This window comes from Medicago sativa, chromosome 5, assembly GCF_051527215.1.
Source record: "Medicago sativa cultivar Bolivia chromosome 5, Bolivia_mono, whole genome shotgun sequence".
NCBI lineage: Eukaryota > Viridiplantae > Streptophyta > Magnoliopsida > Fabales > Fabaceae > Medicago > Medicago sativa.
Genome location: NC_140753.1, coordinates 80492009 through 80519724, shown reverse-complemented (window position 1 = coordinate 80519724; position 27716 = coordinate 80492009). Strand labels below are relative to the sequence as shown.

The following is a 27716-nucleotide window of genomic DNA, read 5'->3' as shown; positions in this document are numbered from 1 at the left end:
GTGTCTGTCCTGCTACTACATGAGTTTCTCATTTTCCTTATCATCAAAATGAATTCCAAGATGATAATGGGTTTTCTTGGTATCATCGACATCTCCTCCTCCACCACCACCTCTGTTGTATTATTATTATTACTACTACTACATGTAAGCAAGCAGATTTCAATTCAATTCATTCATTTTATTTAACTACTACTTCTCTACTCTCTTCGCCAGTATCTTAATTGAATCAATGAATCAGGTACTCTCTTCGCCTTTTCTCACTCTCACTGCCGCTGCTTCCCAAATCATGTATGTAATCTTACTCAACTAACTAATTTCATTCAATTCAATTCATTTCAATTCAAAGAATAATATATATTATATGATGTTTGTTTGTGTTTAGGGGCAATACCAATACCCATTCCCATTCGGAAGAATATTGTGCAATGTATGATATCTGTGGTCAACGAACTGATGGCAAAGTACTTAACTGCCCTTATCCTTCTCCTTCTGTCAAGCCCGATGATCTACTCTCTGCTAAAATTCAAAGTCTCTGTCCTTCCTTAAATGGTAATGTTTGTTGTACGGAGCAACAGTTTCAAACTTTACGGGCACAAGTTCAACAGGCTGTACCCATTCTTGTTGGCTGTCCTGCTTGCTTGAGGAACTTTCTTAACCTTTTCTGTGAGCTTTCATGCTCTCCTAATCAGAGTCTCTTCATCAATGTCACTTCTGTCTCCGACGAGGTTAATGCCGCTAATACAACAACTGTCGATGCTATTGACTTCTATGCAACTGAAACTTTTGGAGATGGTTTATATCAAGCATGTAAAGACGTCAAATTTGGTACAATGAATACAAGGGCCATTGATTTTGTTGGCGGTGGAGCTGCCAATTATCAAGAGTGGTTTGCATTTCTTGGACAAAAAGTGCCTCTTGGTTTTCCTGGTTCACCTTATTCTATACATTTTAAGACAACCGTTCCTGACTCCTCTCCTATGAAACCTATGAATGCACCTGTCTATTCATGCAATGACACCTCACTCGGCTGCTCTTGCGGCGATTGTCCTTCATCTCCTGTCTGCTCCGGTTCTGAACCTTCACCTCCCACAAAAGATCCATGCTCCATTACAATGGGATCTCTCAAGGTTGTAACAATAGAATTGATTCTTTTTCATGATTAATTTCATTCACTTCAAGACTAGATAAATTTAAATTCAATGCCCTGCTTTCTTTCTTATAAGTTGGTTTACCTTTTGATGTATGCCATGAAGCTGATTTTTGCACAATAATATTACAGGTCAGATGTGTGGATTTTTCATTAGCTCTTTTGTATGTTCTATTGGTTTTTGTGTTGCTTGGATGGTTGTTGCTGCAAAGGACAAGACAAGAGAGGAGAGTTGGCTCCAATGTGGAACCATTGCTGAATGATATGGGTGATGAAGGAAGTAGTTTTACCAACATCCAAAGGGACGAAACTCATCCCGAAGAGGTATGCACATAAGCCTGTGTTGTATAAATATATGTATGTCTAGGAATCAGAAGGATTCAAATTATTATTACTATTATTTTTGTCAAAACCAACTATTCTAAAGTTTAAACAATGGTATGCATGAATTTACATTTACATTATTATAATTTACTCATCCTCTCATGCAAAAGTTCTTTGGGCACCTTATGCTTAATTTCAACTTTTTTGTTTAGAAAAAAATGGTAATGATAAGGTTCCAACTCTAAATTGCTTACCATAACATGAACCAACTATCCGGAAATCTTAAATTGTAGGGTTAAGGCACATGAGTTATGTATACTTCTTTAAAGTCTCAATAGTGAAATGTCTAGGGAAGAGGAGACTACCCTATACCATTGACAAATTGCTGGCATCTGGAAGCGAATATAAACCTTTTTTGTTAAATGCTTTGATCCTTACTAGCTAAACCCACGCCTATAGGCTATACCTTCATATTATTGGTGGCTTAGGGTAAAGATTTTTTCTTATTGTGTCCATATGTTGCACGTCTCGCTCATCCACCAATCTGACAGCTGTCTAACAAACTTTATCAAGCCCTCAGTGATTTCGTGAAGAATGAATATGATGCTTTTTTAGCCAATGGAACCTTGTTGTTGGTTCCTGTACCTCCCAATCATCAAGCCACAAGCCATAGGCTGCAAGTAGTGGTAAACATAGTAACCAATTACAAGGCCTAGACCACAGCCATATCCAAAACCGTATTTTAAAAACCGGATATTTGCAATAATATTAATTTTAACTGGCCCATTTTCAGATTTTTAAAACAGGGTTGTGTTGTATGCTTTTGTAAACCCAGTTGGTGAATTTGATGCCCATATCCATGTTCAAATACGGTTGGACTCTCAGTTTATTGTATTGATATTACAACATGTTATTAATGCTGAAATAGTGATGCTTTTTGGTAAAATATTTCTTTAATTAGTAAACTAATGCCATCGTGTTTTCTTCTTGTGTATTCATTAGACCAACCTTTATTTCTGATGCAATGTTTTTTAATTAACCTCTTCTGTTTTCGACAAGTGCTAGAATTAAATGATTTACATGCTGTATAATATGCTATATTCAGAGCAGATGTATATCTAGTATCATTTATTACTCTATCATACCGTTGACTTTGTTTTGACAAACAAAAGGAGCAAGTGATGGATCCGCAAAGGCAGAAGGCGATGCAATTTTCTTTTGTTCAAGGATATTTGTCTAGATTTTACAGGTCTGTTGCTTTAACACTTGGTGGGTTTACAATTTCATAATTATTGATTAATATTTTGTTTTTGAATCCAGATCTTATGGAAGATGGGCTGCTATGAGGCCCAATGCTGTTCTTTGTTCGTCATTGGTAATTGTTCTTCTGCTTTGTTTGGGTCTGCTTCGTTTCGAGGTGGAAACGCGGCCTGAAAAGGTATCAAATTTCATCTATAGCATCTCCACAAAGTCTAGTTTTTTTTTTACCTGTAACTGTTATATATTTAAGTTTTCTAGCTTGTTCCCGCTGGCTGTATAACACATTCTGTTCCATTATTGTATGTTGGTATTACCTTGGTTCATTTTTTTAATCTCCTCTTAGGCATGTTTGTATGGGTTGTTGAAAAAAGTGCTCGAATGGTAAGCACATTATGAATAACAGTTCCAGCATGTTGAAATAGTTTTACACTACCGAATCCATACTTTAGAATACAAAAAGAAGTTTTCATGAAGTATAAAATATCACTGCAAGGGTATATTCTTATAGATAACATCCTTTCATTCTGCTTGGTTTTGGATACATTCTTGTCTTTTGAGAAGTCCCGCATTGGACGAGATACGGTTCAAACACATGTTTATAAGTGGTGGGTAGTCCTCACTTTAGAAGTTGGTTTTGTAGGGGTTGAGTTAGGCCCAACCCAAATTCTAAGATAATATATGAGCATATGCAAGATTCGTTGGGTCACTTGTTATCATGCCACTCGGGTCACACACCATATGTTCAATCCTGGGTGTGAGGGGGTGTGTTGAGAAGTCCCACATTAGACGCAGGCTACTCGGGTCACACTCCATATGTTCAATCCTGGGTATGAAGGTTTGTTTAGAAGTCCCACGTTAGACGAGATATGACCTAAACATGTGTTCATAAGTGGTGGACAGTCCACACCTAACAAGCTGGTTTTGCAGGGGTTGAGTGCTTTTAGACAAAATGGAATTATAATTTCAATTCATTAAGTAGGAATGGCCCTTTCTCAAACCCAAACAAACTGATTTTAGTAGAAATAACAAATGCTTAGAATTTTAAATCGGTGGAGGCACAGCAAAATGGGGTGGAAGAGGGCAACATGTTGGGTTTACATACATTCTCCTATGACCAACATGGACTGTTGATTCTTCGTGTGCCATCAAGACTTCCCACCAGGACAGTTGCAATAGCAACAAACAACAACGCCAACTTCAATATCATTCATTGTTTTCCCATTATAGAAAGATCATCTGCTTATAAGGGGTGGACAATCCTCACCTTACAAGCACCGGTTTTGCAAGTGTTGATTTAGACCAACCTAATTTCTAGATTGTCTATTTCTCAGCTTGGGTTAAAGTTCAAATCTCTAAATTAAAGATTTTAAAACCCATGATTTTGCCTTAAAATCAATTTGTATTTGTTTTCTTGTTCTTTTGTCCTTGGGAGGATATTTATCCCCTAAATCTGTAACTGGTTCTCTCTGTCTCATCAATAATAGCTCTTTTTTGATTTCCCCTTCTCCCTACACATATTTTTTTTAATAACATCATCATCCAAACAGAGTCAATAAATAATAGGTAGTACATAGGGTGAGTTGAAGAAGAGAAATGACATTTTGACACACAAATCTTACATCAATTTGGATGGTGAATGCAATTCAAATATGTGGTTGATTTGGATGGTTAATGAATATAATAAGATGTCGCTACTCACTAACCATGCACTGAACATAATTAACGATTTTAAACACCATTAACCACAATTTTCAAGTGTTCAAATATACATGTATCCATTAATTATAACGATCCTAATTATACATAAAAGATTTTTCAGGTGTTCAAATATACATGATATTCATTAACCACGATGTACAAATATACACTTGAAAGCTGTGGTTAATGACGTTCAAAATCATAGTAATTGTGTTCAATATATAATTAATAAGTCACGACACCTTGTTTTAATCATTAACCATCCATTGAATGTAATTGACCAGACATTTAAACTTTATTAGCCATCCAAATTGATATCAAAATTTGTGTCAAAATAATACAACTCATTAAACAAAGGTCACACTAAGTAATACATGTGTTCATAGTTGTATATTGTTAAAATCAAGAATCTTCATATATTCCTTTAATTGTACAACTTCCTAGATTGATTGTTATTATTCCTAAAGTATCCAACTTCCTAGGCTAGTGCTTACTGATTAAGCATTCAATGAATTTATTGTAAAACAATTATGCATACAAGGTGTGTGATCTCATTATAGACACACAAAATTCACACAAATAACATACAAATTCTATATATATGTTTCCAGAATACGGAAAGTAGTGACTGTGCTGTAATGTTGTCTATTTTTAATTTTTGACAATGGCATTTATTTCTATCTAAACAAGTTGGTCATGTCTGTATTTCAGTTATGGACAGGTCCTGGAAGTAAGGCAGCTGAAGAGAAAGATTATTTTGACAGCCACCTGGCTCCATTCTACAGAATTGAACAGGTTTCAACAGTGCTTTTAATTTCTTTTGGTTTTCTTGTTAACGATATCTAATCTGAAGTGGATAGAAAACCTTTATCCAGTATGCATAATCATTTGCATGGTTTTTCTCTACCATCATTTCTATTTTTTGACGATAAATTTGCCATTGGCATTGCACACAACCCAGTTTAACATAATATGACGAAGCATATAAAGATAGCCTAACCCTTCATCAAGAAGAAATTAGACGATGATCTTATAGCCACAACATACATCCTTTCTGGCTTCAATCGACAAATGTATTCACCAAGAGAATTACCTTATAGTGGTTTTATGATCATACTTGCAAGCTATTAGAAATCATGGAATCATAGGGAGAGAAGTCATAGATGTAAGCAAATCAGAGCGATATCCTAGGGAGGAAGACGATGATGATGCTTCCGCTATCGATTCAGCACACGATGAAGAGGAAGATGAAGATTCTGAAGGTGTTCTCACGGTTTCTGCACAACCTATGGAATCTTCAGCTTCTCATGTTCATTTCACTTTCGGTAGTTTCGAGTCTCCAATTCAACCGGTTTCTACTCCTTCAATCGAACCAAAATTCGATGGATTCTCCATCAAGATTGGTGAGATTTCTTGCGTAATTGTCGATCCTTGCTGCAACATCGTCAAAGACGACGATTGTGTGTTCGTTGATTCGCAAGAAGATGAGAAATTGGACGTTCTTGAACCTGACTTGGAGAATCGTTCCTCTGATTTTGTCGTTTCTGAAGCACCGGAGGTTCTCATCGATACATTACCGGTGAGATCGTGTAGCTCTGTTTACGGCGTCGCCGCCGTGAGGCTTTTCGCCTCGTGGTTGTTCGTCGAGAAGCAATCTGAGCATCCTGTTTCCGCCATCAACAATCAGGTTCAGTTTTTCCAGTTACATGACGAATTCATTGTTGATTTTGATCCTTGTGGAAGCATTTTCTCGCGTTCGTTGTTCTCTGTGTTTACTGTTCTCCGATACACTTCTTTCCGGTTGCGATGGAAACCATGGGACAGAGGAAAGAAACTGCTATATTCACTGCGTCGCGTTCTTCCTCATTGTGTTTTCAGTTCAGATTATCCTTTCTTCCTTTCTTTCGGGATTAAGCTGAATTCGGAAAGAAACTAAAGGTGAATTCATGACTGAATCAACAACACAGATCAGTTTTGAGATGAAGTCAGTATTGTGATGCAGAATCAAGTTTCAAGATGCGTTTTAGAAAAGCTGTTTTTCTGCAAAATCGCGTTTTAGATAAGCTAATCTTGTTCAGTTGCGTGTTTTAAGCTGTTTTTGAAAAGAAGAAGAAAAACGCGTTTGGCAAAGCACTTTTGCAAAGGCTGATTGCAGAATAGGAAGAATGAAGCAGAAAGTTGTTTTGATTGAAGAAGCACGTTTGTAGACAATCACTTTTTTGTTCAGAGTTTACAGGAACGAAGAGTTTGGTATAAGCTGTATCAGTTCAGAATCATGTTTGTTGTAATTGTGAAGAGAATCGTTTGCAGAATCAAAAACCATGCTTTGGCAATATCTTCTCTCACGTGAACAAGAGCTTCATCAGAACCTTACTGGGCCTCAATCTGGGCCTTCTCTGTTTTCCTTTCATTTGTGTCATTTACTAGTCTTACCCCCATTTTACTTAGTTACTTTGAGTTTTGAATAAATTGTAATGTTCATTGTGTTTCAAACTCAAATTGGTGAATTTTCCCATTTTGAGTTTGAGGGGGACTATTAGAATATAGTGAGAAGATAGCTTGTAGAGCAAGCTATCTAGATAGCATGGAGAGCAAGCAAGTTAGTTAGAGTTAGTTACACAACTAAACTCTCTATATAGGAACACTCTTGTATCATTTCAATTATATCTTTTATCAATCTATTCATTCTCTAATGAGTTCCTTTGAGTATCTCCCTCATGAGTACTCTTATGCTTGCTATCTTGCTTACATCTATGACTTCTCTCCCTATGATTCCATGATTTCTAATACAAGCTAGGAGTGATATATTTGCTTCATATTTGAGTTATTATTTTCTCTCATTAACAAATTAATATTGTACTTGATAGAATATAGGCTCCACCAATGTAATGTAACCTTTGTCTACAGATTAGAATCAGAATTTATATTGAGAATTTCCCCTTTTTTCAAGCATTAAAAGTTTTTCATAATAGGATATTATGGTATTGGTAATGTTTGATCCAAGTTACCGATCTCATTTAATGGGATTTTTTTTTTGTCTGTTTGTTTCCTTTCATTTTTCACGATGATTCTGTGTGAAATAAATCACTCTGGCAATCCTATTTGCTTATTTTTCAGCTCATAATAGCCACAATCCCTGATTCTGAGCATGGTAAGCCACCAAGTATCATAACAGAAGACAATATTGAATTGCTTTTTGAAATACAGGAAAAGGTATATTATTTTTCGTTCTTTCGACTTGCTATACTTTGAATGGCGGTGTTGCAATGTAGCGGGACTTTCTATATTAAATTTTTTCTATTCATTGACCTGACAGGTTGATGGAATTCGTGCAAATTATTCGGGCTTATTCGTATCTTTGAGTGACATTTGCTTGAAGCCTTTAGGTGATGACTGTGCCACCCAAAGCATTTTGCAGGTTTAAACCCCCATTTTCCAAAGGATTTGTGAATTATAATTGAATTTTGCATTGCTTGTATTTATTATGCGTGTGCAATACAAGCATCTAACTTTCTTGTTTAGTTCCATTTTAATTGACTATTTTTTTGGGAACACAGAAATGGTTTTATTTGATTTCCATTTTTGTCTTAATTTTCTCTCTGATAGTATTTTCAAATGGACTCTGACAATTATGACGACTATGGAGGTGTTGAACATGCCGAGTATTGTTTTCAGGTAAACTTCATTAATCTGATTATTGATTACCTCAGTTTGGTTATTCAAATGAGTTTCATTCAAAGCAATTTCCTTTATTAAAATAAGAATTTAAGTGTGATAGGCCCACTGTTTCCGATGTTTGATTTTTTTTGGGGGGGGGGGGGGTGCAATTTGGCTTCATTGATTGATCGAAGGGGAGCGAAAAATATTAGATCGGTTGGGTTTAACTCAACCCTACTGACCACCTGCATGGCTACGCCACGCCGTTGCTTGCATACTTTCAATTTCAAGTACTGTTTTGTCGTTGTTTTTGGAGTTTTGGTTGTTGCTGCTCGCATTCAAGGGGCTCTTGCTTCCGTTGGACCACCCTCAAGCTCTTCGATCTTAGTTTTCATGCATGCTCTGACACTTTTGTTGTTGCATCTTTGTCTTCTGCATATTTTCTGGGCACTTGCTCAATTATGTATTTTTTTCTTCTTCCCTTTCTTCTGTTGTGTTGTGAGGTCGGCTTGTTCTTTGATGTTTGTCATGAAATTCTTTTCTCACTAATGGATCATATTAGCGGCTTTTATTTCCACCGATGATCATGCTGACGACAATTCTTTTTGCACATAGTAATCATATTAGTGGTGTCTTGTTTTCCTGTTGATGGTGACTTTTGTTGGTTTAACTCGCACTCTCCCGACTTTCTTTGCCGGATGCTTTGACCACATCCTTTTCCCCAAGTGCATTGGCCCCATCTTCGTCCCAGATGTATTAATTGGCCTAGTCTCGTCTCTGTCCCAGAAGCAGTTCCCAATCGTTTTAAGTTTAAATATATTTGGGTCTCTATTATTATTGGTTTGAGAAGGTTGGCTTTCTCTCAGAATTGGTTTTATCTTTCTTTTGTTTCTGAAGTTTCATTTCCATCTATAGGGAGCTAAGCTCCATATCCTTTTTAGCAGTTTCATTTCAGTCCAGTACAGGATATTCCCCCTGGTTGCAAGGAGTTTCACCTGTAAATTGATTACGGTTTTTTTATTTTTGGGTCCTAACAATGTCCTTATATGATTTATCTGTCTATCTGGTATATGTTGACCCTGATTATTTGAATATATCATTTTCAGCATTATACTTCTACAGAAACATGCTTTAGTGCATTTAAGGCTCCCCTAGAACCAACTACGGCCTTGGGAGGGTTTTCCGGGAACAATTATTCTGAGGTAAGGTCATGCATTTTGGCAAATGTCTGTTTACACATTACTTATATGCTGATTACCATATTCTAGGCTTCTGCATTTATTATCACATACCCTGTCAATAATGCACTCGCAAAATTTGGAGATGAGAATGGGAAGGCAATTGCTTGGGAGAAAGCTTTCATCCAGTTAGCTAAGGTTTGACTCCTAAATATAGTCATCACAGTTATTAATTCTTGTGTAACTTATAATTCGGCATTTTGTTTTACTTTTTGTTGTCCATGATATTGTTATGTTCTTGGTTAGCTTAAGAAAATAAGTTATCATGTTATGTTTTTCTCTTTTGATTTTCTTCTATTATTTCATTATTTCCTTTAATTCCATGGTATAATTTGGCTTGCTTAGATATAGTAGATACCGAGCATGGATTCAAATCCATATCTGGAGTGATTTATTTTGAACCAATTTTACATTTGGCAGGAGGAATTGCTGCCAATGGTGCAATCTAACAATCTTACTTTATCATTCTCTGCTGAAAGTTCAATTGAGGAAGAATTGAAGAGAGAAAGCACTGCTGATGTCATCACAATACTTGTAATAACTTTCCTTTTCTTTCAACTATACAAGAAAAACTGATTTACGTTACATATTTTGAATATGAATATTTCACATAATATTGAAAGGAATGAAAACCAACTATGTATACATGAGATGTGATCTAAATACTAAATAGGAATGCAATCCTATCATAACTCCTAATGATACTAACAGATCATACTATATTAAATATAATAAATATCAATATCTCAACACTCCCCCTCAAGGTGGAGCATACATATCATATGCATCCATCTTGTCACATATGTAAGTTATTCGAGGACTTCGTAGAGATTTAGTAAAGATATCTGCAAGTTGATCCTTAGAATTGACAAATGAGGTTTTGATGACTCCAGAGAGAATCTTTTCCCTAATGAAATGACAGTCGACTTCTATATGCTTTGTTCTCTCGTGAAAAACCGGATTGGAGGAGAGCTGTAAAGCTGATTGATTATCACATACGAGTTCCATCTGACCAACCTCACAAAAACTTAATTCTTGCAGTAAATGTTTTAACCACACAAGCTCGCTTGTAGCTTGAGCCATTGCTCGATACTCGGCTTCTGTACTTGATCGAGCAACGACTGTTTGCTTTTTGCTCTTCCATGAAATGAGATTTCCACCCACAAAAATACAATAACCAGAAGTAGACCGTCTATCACTCGCATCTCCTGCCCAATCGGCATCTGAATACCCAACGATATTAGTGTGGCCTCTATCAGTGAAAACAAGTCCTTTTCCCGGTGCTCTTTTGATGTACTTAAGAATTCGAACAACTGCATTCCAATGACTGTCACATGGAGAGTTAAGGAACTGACTTACTACGCTAACTGAAAAAGATATGTCAGGTCTTGTTAGGGTAAGATAATTCAATTTTCCCACTAGTCTCCGGTATCTTCCTGGATCGGAATAAGGCTCCCCCTGGTCAGGAAGGAGCTTCACATTAGGATCCATAGGAGTGTCGACTGGTTTGCAATCTATAAGACCTGTCTCCTCTAAAATATCAAGGGCATATTTTCTCTGAGAGATAGCAATGCCTGACTTTGATTGAGCCACCTCAATCCCAAGAAAGTAACGTAGAGGACCTAAATCCTTAGTCTGAAAGTTTTGAAATAGGTGTTGTTTTAATGCTTTGATACCTTCATAATCATCACCTGTAATCACAATATCATCAACATAAACTACAAGATAGATATATTGATTTGATGATGAACATTTAAGAAAGACAGAATGATCTGATTCGCAACGGGTCATCCCAAACTGCTGCAAAACTTTGCTAAATCGACCAAACCATGCCCGAGGTGATTGTTTCAGGCCATATAAGGACTTCTGCAATTTGCATACCAGACTACGCCCCCCCTGAGCAACAAACCCAGGAGGTTGCTCCATATAAATCTCTTCTTCCAAGTCACCATGCAAGAAAGCGTTCTTGATATCCAACTGAAATAAAGGCCAACGTTTCATGGCAGCCATAGCTATAAAGAGGCGAACAGATGTCATCTTCGCAACTGGTGAGAAGGTATCGCTGTAATCTTGACCATAGACCTGAGTATAGCCTTTAGCCACTAATCGAGCCTTTAATCGATCAACTTGTCCGTCAAGTCCCACTTTGACATTAAACACCCACCTGCAACCAACAACAGATTTTCCAGGAGGAGGTGGAACAAGCTCCCAAGTATGGTTGGATTCTAAAGCTACCATTTCATCAATCATGGCTTGTTTCCATCCTTGGTGAGATAATGCTTCATGAACTGTCTTAGGAATTGAGACAGATGACAGAGCAGAAACAAAAGCAAAGTAGGAAGGAGACAGTCGGTGGTAACTCAAAAAGTTGTAAACAGGATGAGGATTAGCAGTTGACCTTTTACCTTTATGAAGAGCAATAGGCAAGTCATTAGAAGGCTCTGGTGGGACCACAACAGGAGAGGAGATTGGAACAGTGGCCGAATCACTAGAATCAGTAGCAATAGTATTTGGAGCTGAATCACTAGAATCAATAGGAGATGTTACTGGAGCTTCAACATGTCGACGCTCATAAATATTACCTTAACGGCGGAACTCAGGGTTACCTTGTAACTGTGGAGAACTTTGAGTAGAGATAGGCGACGCCATTTTGTTGTGGTGTGTGGGGACAACTGGATTGATGTATGATACCAAGAGAAGCCATGAAAGAGTTGAATGGTGCAGAAAAATATTCTTTTGCATTGTCACTCCGCAAAATTCGAATTCCTTTTCCAAATTGGTTCTTTATCTCTGAACAAAATGTCTGAAAGGCACCAAACAATTGTGAACGGTCCTTCAGTAAAGTGATCCAGGTGCATCTAGAAAAATCATCAATGAAAGTGACATAATATCTATATCCCAAAGTAGACAGCACCCGACTAGGACCCCACACATCAGAATGAACAATATCAAAGGGAGACTTGGATCTTTTGTTGGGACTGCTTGGGAAAGATGCTCTAACATGTTTGCCAAGTTGACATGACTCACAATCCAATGACTTCAAATGTGAAAGTTGAGGAACCAACACCTTTAACTAGGCATGGCAATGGGGCGGGGTGGGGATGGGTTTTACCTTCCCCGTCCCCGTACCCGATTGTCATGTACTTACCCGTTACCCTACCCATACCCAACGGGGATGAGAAATTGAACCCCAACCCCGTCCCCAACGGGTTCGGGTATCCCCGCCCCATCCCCGTCCCCACATTGAATAATTCTTTTTAATAAAAAATAGAAGTATTTTTGCAAACCTTAGAGAAATGTTGTAATGCATTATCCAACAATATGCTCACTTTAACATTTGTTAGATCGATTGATTTAGTTGCCTCATTAAATATCAATGGTAGTTTTTATAACACGACAATTATTAAACAAAATAACATGACATATCAACATAAAATAGTTTTCTGCATTCGGGACGGGTTTGGGTATGGGTTTGGGGTGGGTACCTATATACCCGTTACCCGTCCCATACCCGTGTTTTGGAATCGGGGAAAACCCAAACTCATACCCATACCCAGTCAAAACGGGGAAAACCCGTCAAATTGGGTTTGGTTCGGGTGGGTAACCACGGGTATGGGTTTTGTTGCCATGCCTACCTTTAACTTATCTAAACTTGGATGACCTAAACGACGGTGAATCATATCCGGAGATGCAGAAACACCACAAATAGTGGATGATTGACTATGAAGGTAATATAGACCCTGTGATACAAATCCTGTTCCAATTGTCTTTCCTGTATTACAATCTTGTATATAGAAAGACTTGGAAGAAAATGTTATGGAACAATTGAGAGAGTCAGTAAGCTTACTGATTGATATCAAATTAAAATGACAACCAGGTACAAATAACACATAATTCAATGATAGAGATGGCAGAGGTGAGGCCTGACCAATACCAGTAACTTGTGCCTTAGAACCATTAGCAAGGGTAATACTGTGAGGTATATTTGGAGGTGACAAGTTAGAGATAAGAGAGGGATTACCAACTACATGATCGGAAGCACCGGAATCTAAAATCCATGATCCGACGCAGTGAGAAAGACAAGTTGTAGAATTACCAAAAAGAGCCAAAGTGGCCGGAGATAAAATCGGTTGGACAGCCATCATACCACTAAACCAAAAAACCTTTGAATGACGTCCAAAGACAAATCTGCAAGTGGCAGACTAAAGTGACCAGAGAATGACCCACAAAGCCTGAAACGCGAGAAGAAAAAAAAAACTGACGAAAAAACCAATCAACTTCAAAGAAATCTCCGAACGACCTCTAAAAAGTGGGACCCAAGTGCTGTTGATGGTCCCAAACAAAACAGAACAGCAAGGTGAGTCAAATGATGACAGTGGCGATTGAAAGCAGCGGGAAGACGGCGCGTCGATTGACGTTTGATGGCGGAAAGCAGATCGGCGTCGTCTGATTCTAATTCCAAAGCGCGTGTCTATGTCGGTGGCTCCGACAACTGTCAGCGGTGGTTGTGCTCTCACAGCTGACTTGAGACCAAACAAACTAAAAACTAGGGTTAGCCTTGTCGGCAGAACCCAAAGAAAAACCTTGCTCTAGATACCATTTTGAATATGAATATTTCACATAATATTGAAAGGAATGAAAACCAACTATGTATACATGAGATGTGATCTAAATACTAAATAGGAATGCAATCCTATCATAACTCCTAATGATACTAACAGATCATACTATATTAAATATAATAAATATCAATATCTCAACAACATATAAACTCATCAACTAAATAGTTTGGTTATGGATTTATGAATTGAAGATTTGCTATACTTGAATGTACATTGAATTCATTTCCTACATCTTTTTAGGTCAGCTATATTGTAATGTTCGCCTATATATCAGTGACATTGGGAGATACACCACATCATTTATCTTCTTTCTACCTCTCGACCAAGGTATGATATTTATCTTTAGGTGTCTAAATTCCTATCGTCCTTTTCTCATTTTTTGCTCACTGATATACTGAATTGTTTGTGCATTCAATACATACATGTCTTTTATAAGTGCTAATATGTGCTAAGTTGTACCTCTTGATGAAAATGTCCTTGATCAGTAATCAAGGCAGTGCATGTGTGTGCATAAGAATACTTAGCTTACTGTTGTAGTTAAGCTTCTTGTAGTTAGTGAGAGCTCTCTTTTGACTGCCCAGCTAGTATGTTTCTGTTGATGGTAGATCTAAACTCGCTATAAATGTTACAATTTCAAATGAAACTGATTAGAATAAAAGAAAGTAGCTTTTCACAACAGCACTAATACTATGGGTAGTTATACCACATGAACTTCATATGCATACTTCCGTTACAGTTCTGCTGTGTGATATTCTCAGATTAATTCACAACTCTATTCTTCATACGAGAATAAAATACAAATGAAGCTCGGCATATATTTTGATTAAGAAAAAGGGCTGAACAAATAGCCTTGTTATCGCATCCCTCTTCAGGATCAGCTAGCTGACCAACTTAACTAGCCTCAAAGTCAGACCTCTTGATTTAATGACTTATGGTCGAAACTCAGGGTGTCGGATCAATTTATATTTCTCCATTCACCCTAAGTTTGAAGACAGAATACTAGATTGTCTATTTCTGTGAAACCTATTGTTGAAGTGTAAGATGTATTGTCTATGCTGAGTCAGAATTAAAGTTATAAGTTGGTTACTGTTCATGCTGAATCAGCATTGAAGTTACAGCTTTACTTCTCTGCGAAAACAGGGTAACAGTTAAGACTTAACATCTCCCTATAAATTTTACGAACATACAAAATCAGTTTGTTGGTTATTCTCAACAATATCAGTTTTTCTTGCCTCAGAAATTCTCTTTTGATTTTTACCTTGTCACTTTCTCTTATTTTCTGTTGCTTTTCCTCATTTTCTCGTTATTAGATATCATGTAATGGTTGTTCATATTTTTCTCTTAAAAAAAATTGGGTAAGGGGAAAATTATTATTATTAGTTAAAGTGACATAATAACCATTTTACAACCGTATCCGAGGGGATTTGAACTCCTTCCCTTGAGGTTACAAGGCCAAACTCTTACCACTGAGCTACTAGCACCTCTTGGACAACGGTTTGTTCGGAATATTGACATTTCATGTTCATCTATGGTTGGCCTTGTTTATTAATAAAAAGCCATGTTCATTGTAGGTTGCCATTGTTCATTAGTGAAGAGTCCATACCTTTTTCTTTATATTTGGTTTCCTATTTCAAAACTCCTCATGGATATTAGACAGTGAGAGAAGGGAAATGTGGGGGGCATATTTGTGGGGGCAGAAAATATTTTCTCTGAGGAGCTGTAGTTCTGGAATTCTCTTGTAAGGGACCCATACTTTTCCACTAAGGATTGAATACACTATCCACTCCTTCCTTATTTACTCTATTCCTATTATTCTTTGTTTTGTTGTGTGCATGGTTCCATCACAAGTTGACTTTTATAAGTGGTATGAAATGGTTCGTCAGCTAAGATCGCTATTACTATAATTATTTTGAACTACTCATGTTTGACTTGATGCTACGACATTTAGGTATTGCTTGGTCTTTCGGGAGTTTTGCTTGTTATGCTTTCAGTCCTTGGATCAGTTGGATTTTTCAGTGCTCTTGGAGTAAAATCTACGCTAATCATAATGGAAGTCATACCTTTTCTGGTTTTAGCTGTAAGTCTTTCTGTTTTGTCCATTGTCATTTATATTTTATTACTGCTGATGTCATAGTGTCCAAGTCAAATAGACTAAAAGTGTTCTAATTTCAAACACTAATTTGCTGTCCAATCTGTTTCCACAATCCATTGTTGGACCCTGCACCTAACAGTAGTCTGTTTTTAGGGAGGGAGGGGGGGTAAAATTTCAGTAGGTCTTTGGCAATGGGAATACTGGTAGTTTTTGATTTCTTACTCCAGGTTTTCTCTACTTTCATTTGATGTTTTATATTCCTAATGCCATTATACTGAAGTTATGTATAGTCAGCATCTGCTGCCGCTTGAGTCATCACATTCTTGGTTGTTCAAAACTGAGAGAGTTAATGTGAGAATTGGAAGAAAAGATTTTTCTGAATGAGCTCAAGTGTGTAAACACCCAGCATAATATTTTACTTTATACACATGAAGATTACAAAGATAATGAATGTCAACTGCAACTTACTAGACAGTAATTAAGCTACCACTATTTCCTAAGACGCATTAAACCTATTCTACTTACTGTACAAAGAATTTAAGCAACATAGAAAGTTAATGTGATTCTTATACCATCAATTTATTATAATTTTATAAGTTTCTTGCTGTCTTTCCATAATGTTTTAGTCATGTCTCTCGCCAAGTATTGTGAGATTTCATTACTTTTCTTGGATTTTCATTCTTTGATTAGGTTGGTGTAGATAACATGTGTATAATCGTAGATGCTGTGAAACGGCAACCCTCAGATTTACCAATTGAAGAACAAATAAGCAATGCACTGGGGGAAGTTGGACCGTCCATAACACTCGCCAGCTTATCAGAGATTCTAGCATTTGCAGTAGGATCATTTGTTTCTATGCCAGCATGCCATGTTTTCTCCATGATTGCAGGTTAAAGAATTTTCTTCTCTTGTCCGGCTCTTTTGGATAAAAAAAACTAAGTTGACATCTTTGTATGTTGTATTTAAATTTTGTTTAATTACATAGAAAGGAGAGGGGAAATCCAACTCCTTTAAAAAGTGATTTTAAGTTTATTTTTTCTTCGTGTTTCTTAACTCATTACAATATATTTTCTATAGCTTTGGCAGTTCTGCTGGACTTCCTTCTACAAATCACTGCTTTTGTGGCTTTGGTTACATTAGACTTTGAGAGAGCCAAGGATAACAGGATTGACTGCTTCCCATGCATTAAGTTGAACCCATACTCTGTGGAGCAGACTGAAGGTACATACAAGCTATTTGCTCATGGATACTTTGGTTTTTTATTGGATATAATAGCCACTCTTGAGTCTGCATCTCACAGGCTATGTTTTTGGGCACTTGTTTCTTAAATGATATTGGAATCTCTATGACCAAATTTTGAAGAATTGATCATTTATGCCTTTCTTCTTACGCATACAAGACATGGGATCTTTTGTTTTTGTTAAATGTATACGAAAAGTATCTGATAATATTTGTGTTGTACCTTAGTGCAGTTTAGAATATTTAGTTTGTCTCCTACTAGCAGTTTCTGTATTTCTTTATATTTCATGCTTTTTTCTCTATCTAATTTGGATTAGGAGACTAGTAATAATCAGGATTTGTTCTCTTATATAGTTTGGATTAGAAGTCTTGTATTATGGTTATTTTCTAATCTTTTGTATAAAAACCACAGTCATATTCAATGTCTTTTGGTCTTGGTCATTTCTTGTCCAAAACCTTATAACTTCAATGTCACATTAGAGCGCTGTTATCCTTCGTTGCCTATATAATCATTATTCTTCTGTTGAGTTATCTTAAGTGTTGGGGTCATTATTTCCATGAATCTTTTCTTCTCGTCCGTCATGCCCAAATTTTACTGACCTTTGAGGATTCTTTGAATCTTCTTAGTGTTCCCTCATTTTAAAGAGGTGTATCCATTGAAGAGTAGAATATATATAAGACACATAATTATATATATCATCTCTTGAAATTTTCTTTGTTCTTCGTTGAGAGATTAGACATGAAGACATTCCAATCTTTTGAACCTTTTGATTAATCCAGTCTTCACAGTAACACCACCATTGACCCTCTGCACCATATCTTCTCCAGCCCTTCTCCTTCAAGCCGTGGTCCTCAAGTTACCTCCATGGCTTCAGTAGTGTATAGATCTGTGCAATAGGGAAGGCCGTTGTACATGGTGGCAGAGACGAGGATTGATGAAGGGCTTGCTACCATTCGACAGTGGTGATTTCTGCTTCTTTATTTCCCCTCCTATGTTTTTTTGCTTATATGTAAATTTCTCTCTAGGTCTCCCCCACTTAGTAGTATAAGGCTTGGTGGTTGTTGTTTTATGTAAATTTCTCACTAGAGAAGGTAATGCATGCTATAAAGAGGATGGAAGAGAGGTGGATTGGGGATGGAGAGGTGAAAGGAAAGGGTTAAAAAGAGTGAGACGAAATTCCTCGCCATATCCCTCAAGCTCTCTCTCTCTCTCTCTCTCTCTCTCTCTCTCTCTCTCTCATCTCTTCAGGTGGAGAAGGGGAACTCCTTGAGGGGTATGATTGGATGGGAGGGAGGATCACTACGACGAGATTTCTGTTGATACTGGAGTTGTAGATAAGCGATGCTGGTTGGAGAAAGAATACGGCGGGGGGGGGGGGGGGGGGGGGGGGGGGGGGGTTGCGTGTACAATCTAGCGTACATAGCAAGATCTGTGAGCTTCATCAATCCTTTGGTCCGTGTATACTTCATTGCTTCTTTCTTGAGTAATACTTCCAAGGAATCTCCTTAATAAATGTGATTCGAGCCTTTTTTTTGTCTAGGATTTCTTCATGAAATGTATCATATGCGGTTAAGATTTTTGTAAAATGGATTTGTCGTCTTACCGAGATTAAGTATAACTCTGCAAACACATTAGAGATCCTGAAGACTAAGATTGTTCAAGCCAAGGTAAACAATTGCTATCTTCAAAGCTTAGAGAATCAAGTAAGTGTAGCAGAGATGAGGATGTTGTGTTGAATGAGTGGTAAGACTAGACGGGATAGGATTAGGAATGACACCATTAGAGAGAGAAAGAGAGAGAGAGAGAGAGTTGGGGTAGCACCTATAGTAGAAAAGATGGTAGAAAATAGGCTTAGGTGGTTTGGGCATGTAGAGAGAAGACTTGTTGATGCTGTAGTACGAAGAGTAGATCAGATGGAGGAGAGTCAGATCAGAAGAGGGGTAGAGGAAGACCTAGAAAAACTATAAGAGAAACTATTAGAAAAGATTTAGAGATTAATGAGTTGGATCCAAATATGGTTTATGATAGAACATTATGGCGTAATTTGATCCATGTAGCCAACCGCATTTAGTGGGATAAGGCTTGTTGTTGTTGTTGTTGTTGTTGCAATAAGTCTGGATTGTTTTCAGCTTTTGTTGAGTTGCGTATTTTGATTTTTTTTTTCTCTCTACTTGCATGCATATGGTTCTTAATCATATCACCATCGAAGTGCAGGAATTGGGCAGGAGACAGATGGACTGCTGACACGATATATGAAGGTAGAATTCTATTTAGTTCATGGAGTGCATATAAACTAAAAAAGAAAAAAAAAAAAAAAAGATACTATTGTGCTACTCATATTTTATGAATTCAGTTTTGTTGTTTTCTCATTCTAGTTGGTGATAATTGGCAAAACATCTATGATATTTACAGCATAAACCTTATACTATTTTGATTTGCTTTTAGTATCAAAACTAACTCTGCTATCATTGTGTAAACATAGGAGGTTCATGCACCATTTCTTGGACTATGGGGAGTTAAAATCTTGGTCATCGCCATATTTGGTGCATTCACCTTAGCAAGCATTGTAAGTTACTTGGGAAAATGATAAAATAACAAATTTCAGTAAAATATTTTTGGAAAACGTGATTTTCGCTATGATTTTTTATTTTCAGGCATTATGCACGAGGATTGAACCTGGTCTAGAGCAACAGATTGCTCTTCCGCGGGACTCCTATCTTCAGGTCTAATTTCTAATTCATTTCCCATGTTTTTGTCGGTTCCATCCTTTGTCGTCCAGCCTCTTATAGTGGTTATTTTTGTTCTTTTTACAGGGGTATTTCAGTAACATTTCTGAGTACCTCAGAGTGGGACCACCATTGTATTTTGTTGTGAAAGATTACAATTACAGGTCATTGTCTTTTAAGCATAACATTTAATGTTGTACTATTCACACAATGAAGGCCTTAAGCATGCAAACCTTAATGAGTGAAAAAAGAAATAGAATTAGTTGGCAACAAATTATCCATGTGATTATTTTCCTCTAATGTTTTTATCATGCGAAAAACCTCAAGAAATGTATCAATTAACATCAGGGGAAAACTTTATGCTTTATACAGTCAGCACCTTGAACTTTCACTGTGTTCATTGAACTTGTACTATTATTACAATAGACTCATTTGATAATTTGGGGTTAAGTTGCCAAGGGTGAACAAATGGGTCTATGTGCAACAATAGTACGAGTTTAAAGATTGGTTAGGAGGGATTGAAAGTCCAAGGTACCTACTTGTAAAAGGCACTAAATTTATGGTAGTGGTTGTTTCGTGTAACACATTAATAAATAATTAAATAACTACTTCCAGATTGCATGGGATCCTTAGTATTACAGGAAATGTTTCAGCTTATTTATTGTTTCTTGTAAATAGTAGTAGAATGTATTTATTACCTTGTGTCATGTAAATCTAATGTGTTGTGTTCATTTTGCTAAAGCAATTTATCAGAAAACATATTTCCTTCTCAATTTGTTTGTCAATGATTATGGGAATCGATCAGAATCAAGATTCTGATATAACTTTGTTTTGTATATATTGCTCTAATTGTACTACCAGAATTAGGAGCTGTAATAGTTCGTGCCTTTCTTAGTTCTTGTGTTTATAGGGTCACTTAATTCACTCCAGTTCTTGGGCCTAGAATGTTGTGCATTCCTTTTCTTTGCTCCAGGTTCATCTCTATTTCAAAGTGTTGGACGTTAATTTTCTCTATAACACGACCTTATGTTAACAGGAGGATTTGTTGTAACAATAGTAGGATATTAGGGATTAATTGGAACAAAGTGAAAGTTCAGTGTCTATTTGCCAATGACACACAGTTTAGTTTGGTTGTATGCTCTTTTGTCTTCAAATTTTTATCTCAACTTTTCGCTGTTTTCCTGATATTCTCTCCTGCAGTTTGGAATCTAAACATACAAACCAGCTATGCTCCATTAGCCACTGTGATTCAAATTCTCTTTTAAACGAGGTAATCAATGATTGAATTCTTCAAAAGTGGTTGTTACTGAAAACCTCTTATCTAATTTTTATATTTTATTTAAAGAATTTAATCAGATATAATCGATATGTTGAGCCTAGCTTATAGTAACCATTCAGTCATTTATACAGTTCAATCAAATTATTCTTTGATATTAATACCACCTGTATCTTTAACCAGATTTGATTTTGACTAACCTGATTTGACCTTCCTTTAACCACACTAACCATTAATGACTTTTCCAACCACTCGTCTATTGCATTACCTTCCCATCACTGTGTCCCACTTATAATAAGTGGTTTGAATGAACTTCAACTTAGATAATTAAACTTGATTTCCAGTTTTAGTTACAAATTATAATGTAGAATCCTGTACATATCTATAGTTCATATCTTCCTGTGTGAAACTTTGAAGATATTGTTGAATGGTTGGCTTTCACACAAAGAGACTTGTAATGTATTTTATATTTTATTTTTTATCTTGGCGTATATGAATGAATTTTGTATATCTTGCTCCATAAAACTGCAGATATCTAGAGCATCATTGGTACCGGAATCAAGCTACATTGCCAAGCCTGCTGCCTCATGGCTTGATGATTTCCTTGTATGGATATCACCTGAAGCTTTTAGTTGCTGTCGAAAATTCACAAATGACTCGTATTGTCCACCTGATGATCAGGTACGTTCTTTTAATACGCTTGGATAAAAACTTGTGTGTAGTTTGCTTGATTTTCTTTCTCTTCTACATTTTTTGAAACTATATTCATGCACATGGTATGTGTTGCCATATCATGGTTTTATTTCTTTTTCCTGTCTAATTTTCCTAACTACAGAAATTGTTTGTATTAATCTGATAAGATATTGCTCCTTGTACAATCACAATAGTAAATATCTGTCCTTTTTCAGCCACCTTGTTGTTTCCCGGATGAAGGACCATGTGGGTTGGGTGGAGTGTGCAAAGACTGTACAACAGTAATATACTTTTCCCTATATATTATGTTTATTACATAGGAGATTATTTCCCAAAAGACTTTAAATTGTAAATCAAAAGGGTGCAGTAGCAAAAGGACTAACACTTTTGATTGATTTCCAGTGTTTCCGTCACTCGGATTTGGTTAATGACCGTCCATCTACAGCACAGTTTAAAGAGAAGCTTCCCTGGTTTCTTGATGCACTTCCATCAGCTGATTGTGCGAAGGGTGGTCATGGAGCTTACACCAATAGTATAGATCTTAGTGGTATGAAAGACACCCTCTCTCTCTCTCTCTCTCTCTCTCTATATATATATATATATATATATATATAAAGGATTAAACTTTATTCTATTCTGTCTTTTCTGTCGAGTTCTCTAATTAATCTTTTACATGTATACTTTTTTTAATACTCATAACATTCTGTTGAAGCTTCTCATGATATTGCCATTCAACAATCCCATCATCATGTTATTCCTCCCTTTTCATCTTCATCTTTGTCTTCTCTTCTCTTAGGAGTGACATATAAAGATAAACACTGTTTCAAACTTAACATTTGTTTTAAGAGCGTTAACTGTGTGGCAAAAACAATAGATTAGATGTGCTGTCCCTAATTAACAACAAATACTATATATCAAACATGTATTAACTTTTTGCAAGTTTTGTCCTTTCTGAAATCTCTTGTATACTCTTTTACATATACAGTAAAATTTCTTCTCAAATTTTAAATTCTGATATGAAGATTTTGACTTTTAACGGACTTTCAGGTTACGAGGGTGGTGTCATACAAGCTTCTGAATTCCGTACTTATCATACACCACTTAATAGACAAGTATGCAGAGTGATAAACAAAAATCTTATTTCCCTTGCTTATGCATGATGTTTGATACATTATTTTATCTAACTGGAATCTTTTTAGGGTGACTACGTTAATGCAATACGAGCTGCAAGGGAGTTTTGCTCCAAAATTTCTGCGTCTTTAAAGGTTTGGACTTCAATTTCATCATGAGTTTTTGCCTGTTGGTTTAGGTTTTAGATTTATTGGATCAAACAATTTTTAGGAATATTGTCTTCATGCGCATAGCTTAGGAATTGAAGGTTTTCTTCCCCTTGCAATCACTACTGCTTTCTGTTAGAGCTGTACTGTATTCATGAGCCTTTTCCTGGGATAGTCGTGGTTCTACGTTTTTTTTTATTTTTTTGCTTATCAATGTTATATTTTTCTTTCACCAATCTAATATTTTACTTGGAAGTGTAATAGTTATTTTTAGCTTGAGCTGTGAGTCTCAATCGCTATAGAGGTTTTGAAGTTGTTAACTGGCCATACTTCTCACCTGAATTTCTCTTCCTTGATATAGGTTTTTAACAAAATTGTAGGGATATAATTACTGATATACTATTCATTTTTGTCCTCCTGAAGTATTTTTGCATTGGCTAAATCTGGGCATATTGTCCCATATTATTATTTTTATGTCTCTTCTACTTGCTGACTAATCTTCTCCTGTGCAGATGGATGTATTTCCATACTCAGTATTTTATATCTTCTTCGAACAATATCTGGATGTATGGAAGGTAGCGCTGATTAACATTGCGATAGCACTAGGTTGGTATTCCAAAACAGTCTAATAACATTGACACATAGAATGGCGTACTTGTATACCAACCCTATTTTTATGAGATCAACTGTTTGTTTTGATCCTAGATGCTTTGCCCTGCCCTTCTGTTTATTATTCCATCCTGTTCCATTTTAATTTTTGAAATTTGAGCCTATGTTAAGAAGGCTTATACATATATGTTCTTGACTTCAAACTTTTGAATTCACCTTCCCTCTTTATGTTCTTTGAGTGAGTACTTTTGTTGTCTTTTAAACATCAAGCCACTTTATTTGTCTCCAGAAGGACATACATCATCTGTTGCTTTCTATATTGTTAAATGTTTTAGTATCGAGAGTTAAACTCCACACCATTATGTAATACTTAATTGACATTCACTTCACATTTTTCATTGTGCCTATAAATAGAAATTGAAAATGTAATTCATATCTTCTCATTTTTCTCCATGATCTCGTTTTTCCTTGAAATAAACTTTTCAATTTTTACCCAAGTCATCTGAATTTCTCGTATTAATTCTGTATTCTTTTAATCAAATTTATTTGACGTTGAACAATTTGTAATGACATGTAACAGGTGCTGTTTTTGTTGTTTGTTTGATCATCACATCGAGGTAGAAAATCTATTCAAACTTAAGCCTTGTATGCTTAGAGTAAATTCAAAATTTGTTCTCTCTATTCGGGATTGAGTGTAATTTTTATTGTTTGCAACCAATGCAGCTTGTGGAGTTCAGCAATCATATTACTTGTTCTTCTCATGATTATTCTCGACCTCATGGTATCACTTATCTTTATTGTTTTGGATTTTGTTATGTCTTTCCTTTGCCTTTTCTTTAGGCATCATATTCTCCCATTTCTATTATTTTAGTGGTTCTCTTGTAGAATTCAGCTGCACCTTTTTATGTTAAATTAATACCTCTTAGTCTCAAAATAAAACTCACGACTTCTGTGACTGATGCAGGGTGTAATGGCGATTCTGGGTATTCAACTAAATGCGGTGTCTGTTGTCAACCTGATTATGTCAATAGGGATTGCTGTGGAGTTTTGTGTGCATATAACACATGCGTTCATGGTTAGTCTAATCCTATGTTTTATATATTGAGGGGACTTCCTCATAGGATAAAATGGTCTTTGAAGGAACAGCAACATTTGTCAAACTGGCACTTCACTAATTACAATTCCGACATGTTCATTAGGCCAATGTTGTTATGAAAATAACTGTAGCATGTGAATTCCAACATTCTTTATCGCGTGGCGGATTTTAATGCTTTGATTAAATAATTGGGGTGAAAATGGGACTATCGCATTTGATAGGATTTTTAATCGGTAAATGAGTCTAGGGTTGTGCCTAGGTATTATTTGGGGGAAAAAATGCAAGCATGGGTACTCTACTTACACAACCCATTCTATAACCATGCATTATATTTGTTTTGCTTTATACTAGGATTTGAAAAAACTTGAGATATTTTTCAATTGAGATATAGATCAATACTCTTTATTTTTTGACTTTTTGGTTGTTAATTATAGTAATAAAATAGTATTTTAGTATACTTGCAAAATGAATAATGATACATTAAAGGGAGAACTTATTCCATTAAGCTAAAACCAAATTATGAGTCTTGTTTGAGTATATTGTACCCATATGTATGGGTATGGGTATGGTCATTGAAGTTACTATTCAAGCTTGTGCAAGTGAATTTTTTCTTGTTTTTAAATACAGGTATGGGCACAAATAATTTTATATTGTATCCAAACCCTACTCAACCATTAAGGAGATCTTTACGCCATAGAACCACATGCTTTTCAGTGAATGTGCACGTTTACTAATGATCTTATAAGTTGTATTCTCATGTTTAATGTAGGTAAGTTCAGGGGATAGGAGCCAACGAGCAAGGACAGCATTGTGTACTATGGGGGCTTCTGTATTCAGGTTGGCTATGCATACTGTTGCACTGCATGTAGAATTGTCATGGCACTTACAGCCTAGGACCTGAGTGTAGCATTTATATTTGACCAATATGTGACATGTATTATGGGATGTTATTAAGTTTATCATGTATGCCAACAAATTAATTAGTCAGCAACAAGTCAAAATTTAAATGGTTCACGAAGTTTATTCGAAAACCTTATTATTATTGCCTAAATTAAAGGAATGGTAAGAGTACAATTTTTCATATGATGAATTATAACTCATTATGGTAAATTGATTTCAACGGCGGAGGGGGGGGTCTTACTATTGGTGTGTGTCTACACTATTGATTTGTTGACCCTTTTCTTTTTACTTGGTCTGGCAGTGGAATCACACTTACAAAATTAGTTGGAGTTCTGGTCCTTTGCTTCTCAACATCAGAAATTTTTGTGGTTTGTGATATATCACCTTTTGCCTTCGACACTTGTTTGTCTACACAACAGAAAAAAAAAAGTTAAAGTAGCTTACTAGCTTTATGGTCTTTGCAGGTGTATTACTTTCAAATGTATCTCTCCTTGGTTATCATTGGCTTCTTGCATGGTCTGGTGTTTCTACCAGTAAGTGTTGTTTGTGGTGTTTGGTTTGGCTCTATAAATAACTGTAGCTCGTCATTCATGATGTATAATAGGCTTTACTCCTTTTGCATTTTCATTGTGATTAATGACCACTCCTGGTAGTGGTAGTGGTAGTGGTAGGTGATCTATTAACACCGCTGTAAGTCCTCGCTGAGGCTTGTGTGATTCCCTGGGAATATGATAGCATAAGTTCCCCGTGAACTTTTTTTGTACCAAATATATACAGTAATTAATGATGAAATGCCTCACACTTCCTGCCTCCTTTTTTTCACAGGTGGTATTAAGCCTGTTTGGTCCTCCATCAAGGTATACCGTTATAAAGGAGTAGCTAGAAGACATGTCATCTGCTTACTCATAACAGCCTCTACAATGAAATTAGATCTGAACTAGTTTGCTTCAGGCTGACAGCATATACAACGAACAAGAAAAATTGTTGACCATAGAGGATTACTATTATATTTTCTTATGACCTTAGAATGAGAAAGTTTGATGCTTATACATCTCAACACTGTCAAGTGAAACTTCATTATGCCAAAGTTTACTTAATTATGATGTTACGGTAGGACTAACAGTTAGCTTGGTGTTTGTGATATAAGACCGTCTGTTGATAAATTTATCGATATTCACATATTATTTTGTTGTAATTTACTACTGTTATAATTTATAAACAATGTGAAGTACTGATGATAAGAAGGGAATGCACTTTTCTTAAAATGTGTTGATAAGTAGGCAAGTGATATATATATTAAACTTATGAGTCATACTGTAATGCACTTTTTGAGAGAATGATTAATTCAAGATCAAGAATATAGCCCATATCATGATTTTTTTTTTTTACAATAATAAAAAAATATTCATCTATTCAAATCGATAAAGTATATCAATACAATACAAATTTAAAGTCGCCAAAAATAAAAGGGATGAATGTGCAAATAATAACATGTATGTTAATAACATAAAACGACATAGTACATATGTCTTAAATATGATTATATTTAAGTCTTTAAAATACTCATGTCTCCAGATTTGGAATATAGACAATGTCAAAATCATTGTTTGAATTTACACTTGATCAAAATTAATCTTTCAACCTAAATCAAACACGACACTAAGACGAAAAAATAAAAAAAAGATACCGCATAAAGATAGAAAATCAAAACAAATAGAACCATGACTATAATTTTTTTTTTTTTAAAGAAACCAGACTATAATATTGATATCTATGTATTCTCTGAATATTTTATGAAGACAAATTGAAGAGAAAAAAAATCTATATAAATTTCCATTTATTTGAGACAGATATGCAATAG

General features: G+C 35.9%; 1 protein-coding gene across 1 annotated transcript; it reads left to right on the top strand.

Annotated features, from left to right (window-relative positions):
- Positions 1 to 27120, top strand: LOC146925588 (uncharacterized). Its single transcript, XM_085710468.1, has 35 exons — positions 1 to 144; positions 239 to 288; positions 383 to 1127; positions 1280 to 1471; positions 2644 to 2720; positions 2792 to 2909; positions 5141 to 5224; positions 7547 to 7642; positions 7746 to 7847; positions 8036 to 8104; positions 9193 to 9288; positions 9355 to 9462; positions 9745 to 9858; positions 14187 to 14273; positions 15895 to 16023; positions 16729 to 16927; positions 17116 to 17259; positions 19493 to 19536; positions 19761 to 19844; positions 19933 to 20001; positions 20092 to 20168; positions 21205 to 21274; positions 21812 to 21961; positions 22189 to 22254; positions 22376 to 22520; positions 23021 to 23085; positions 23173 to 23238; positions 23763 to 23856; positions 24440 to 24476; positions 24583 to 24640; positions 24824 to 24934; positions 25725 to 25792; positions 26157 to 26223; positions 26320 to 26388; positions 26681 to 27120. The coding sequence occupies exons 1-35, from the start codon at positions 49 to 51 to the stop codon at positions 26732 to 26734; spliced, it is 3900 nt and encodes a 1299-aa protein (XP_085566594.1). The 5' UTR covers positions 1 to 48; the 3' UTR covers positions 26735 to 27120.
- The last annotated feature ends 596 nt before the right edge of the window (positions 27121 to 27716 follow it).

What these genes read in the sequence shown, in the direction of transcription:
- LOC146925588 (XM_085710468.1), top strand. Translation starts at nt 49, where the DNA reads ATGAATTCCAAGATGATAATGGGTTTTCTTGGTATCATCGACATCTCC. An exon ending in ACGAAACTCATCCCGAAGAG is followed by an intron (nt 1,472 to 2,643) that starts GTATGCACATAA and finishes GACAAACAAAAG; the next exon opens with GAGCAAGTGATGGATCCGCA. An exon ending in TGCTGACACGATATATGAAG is followed by an intron (nt 19,537 to 19,760) that starts GTAGAATTCTAT and finishes GTGTAAACATAG; the next exon opens with GAGGTTCATGCACCATTTCT.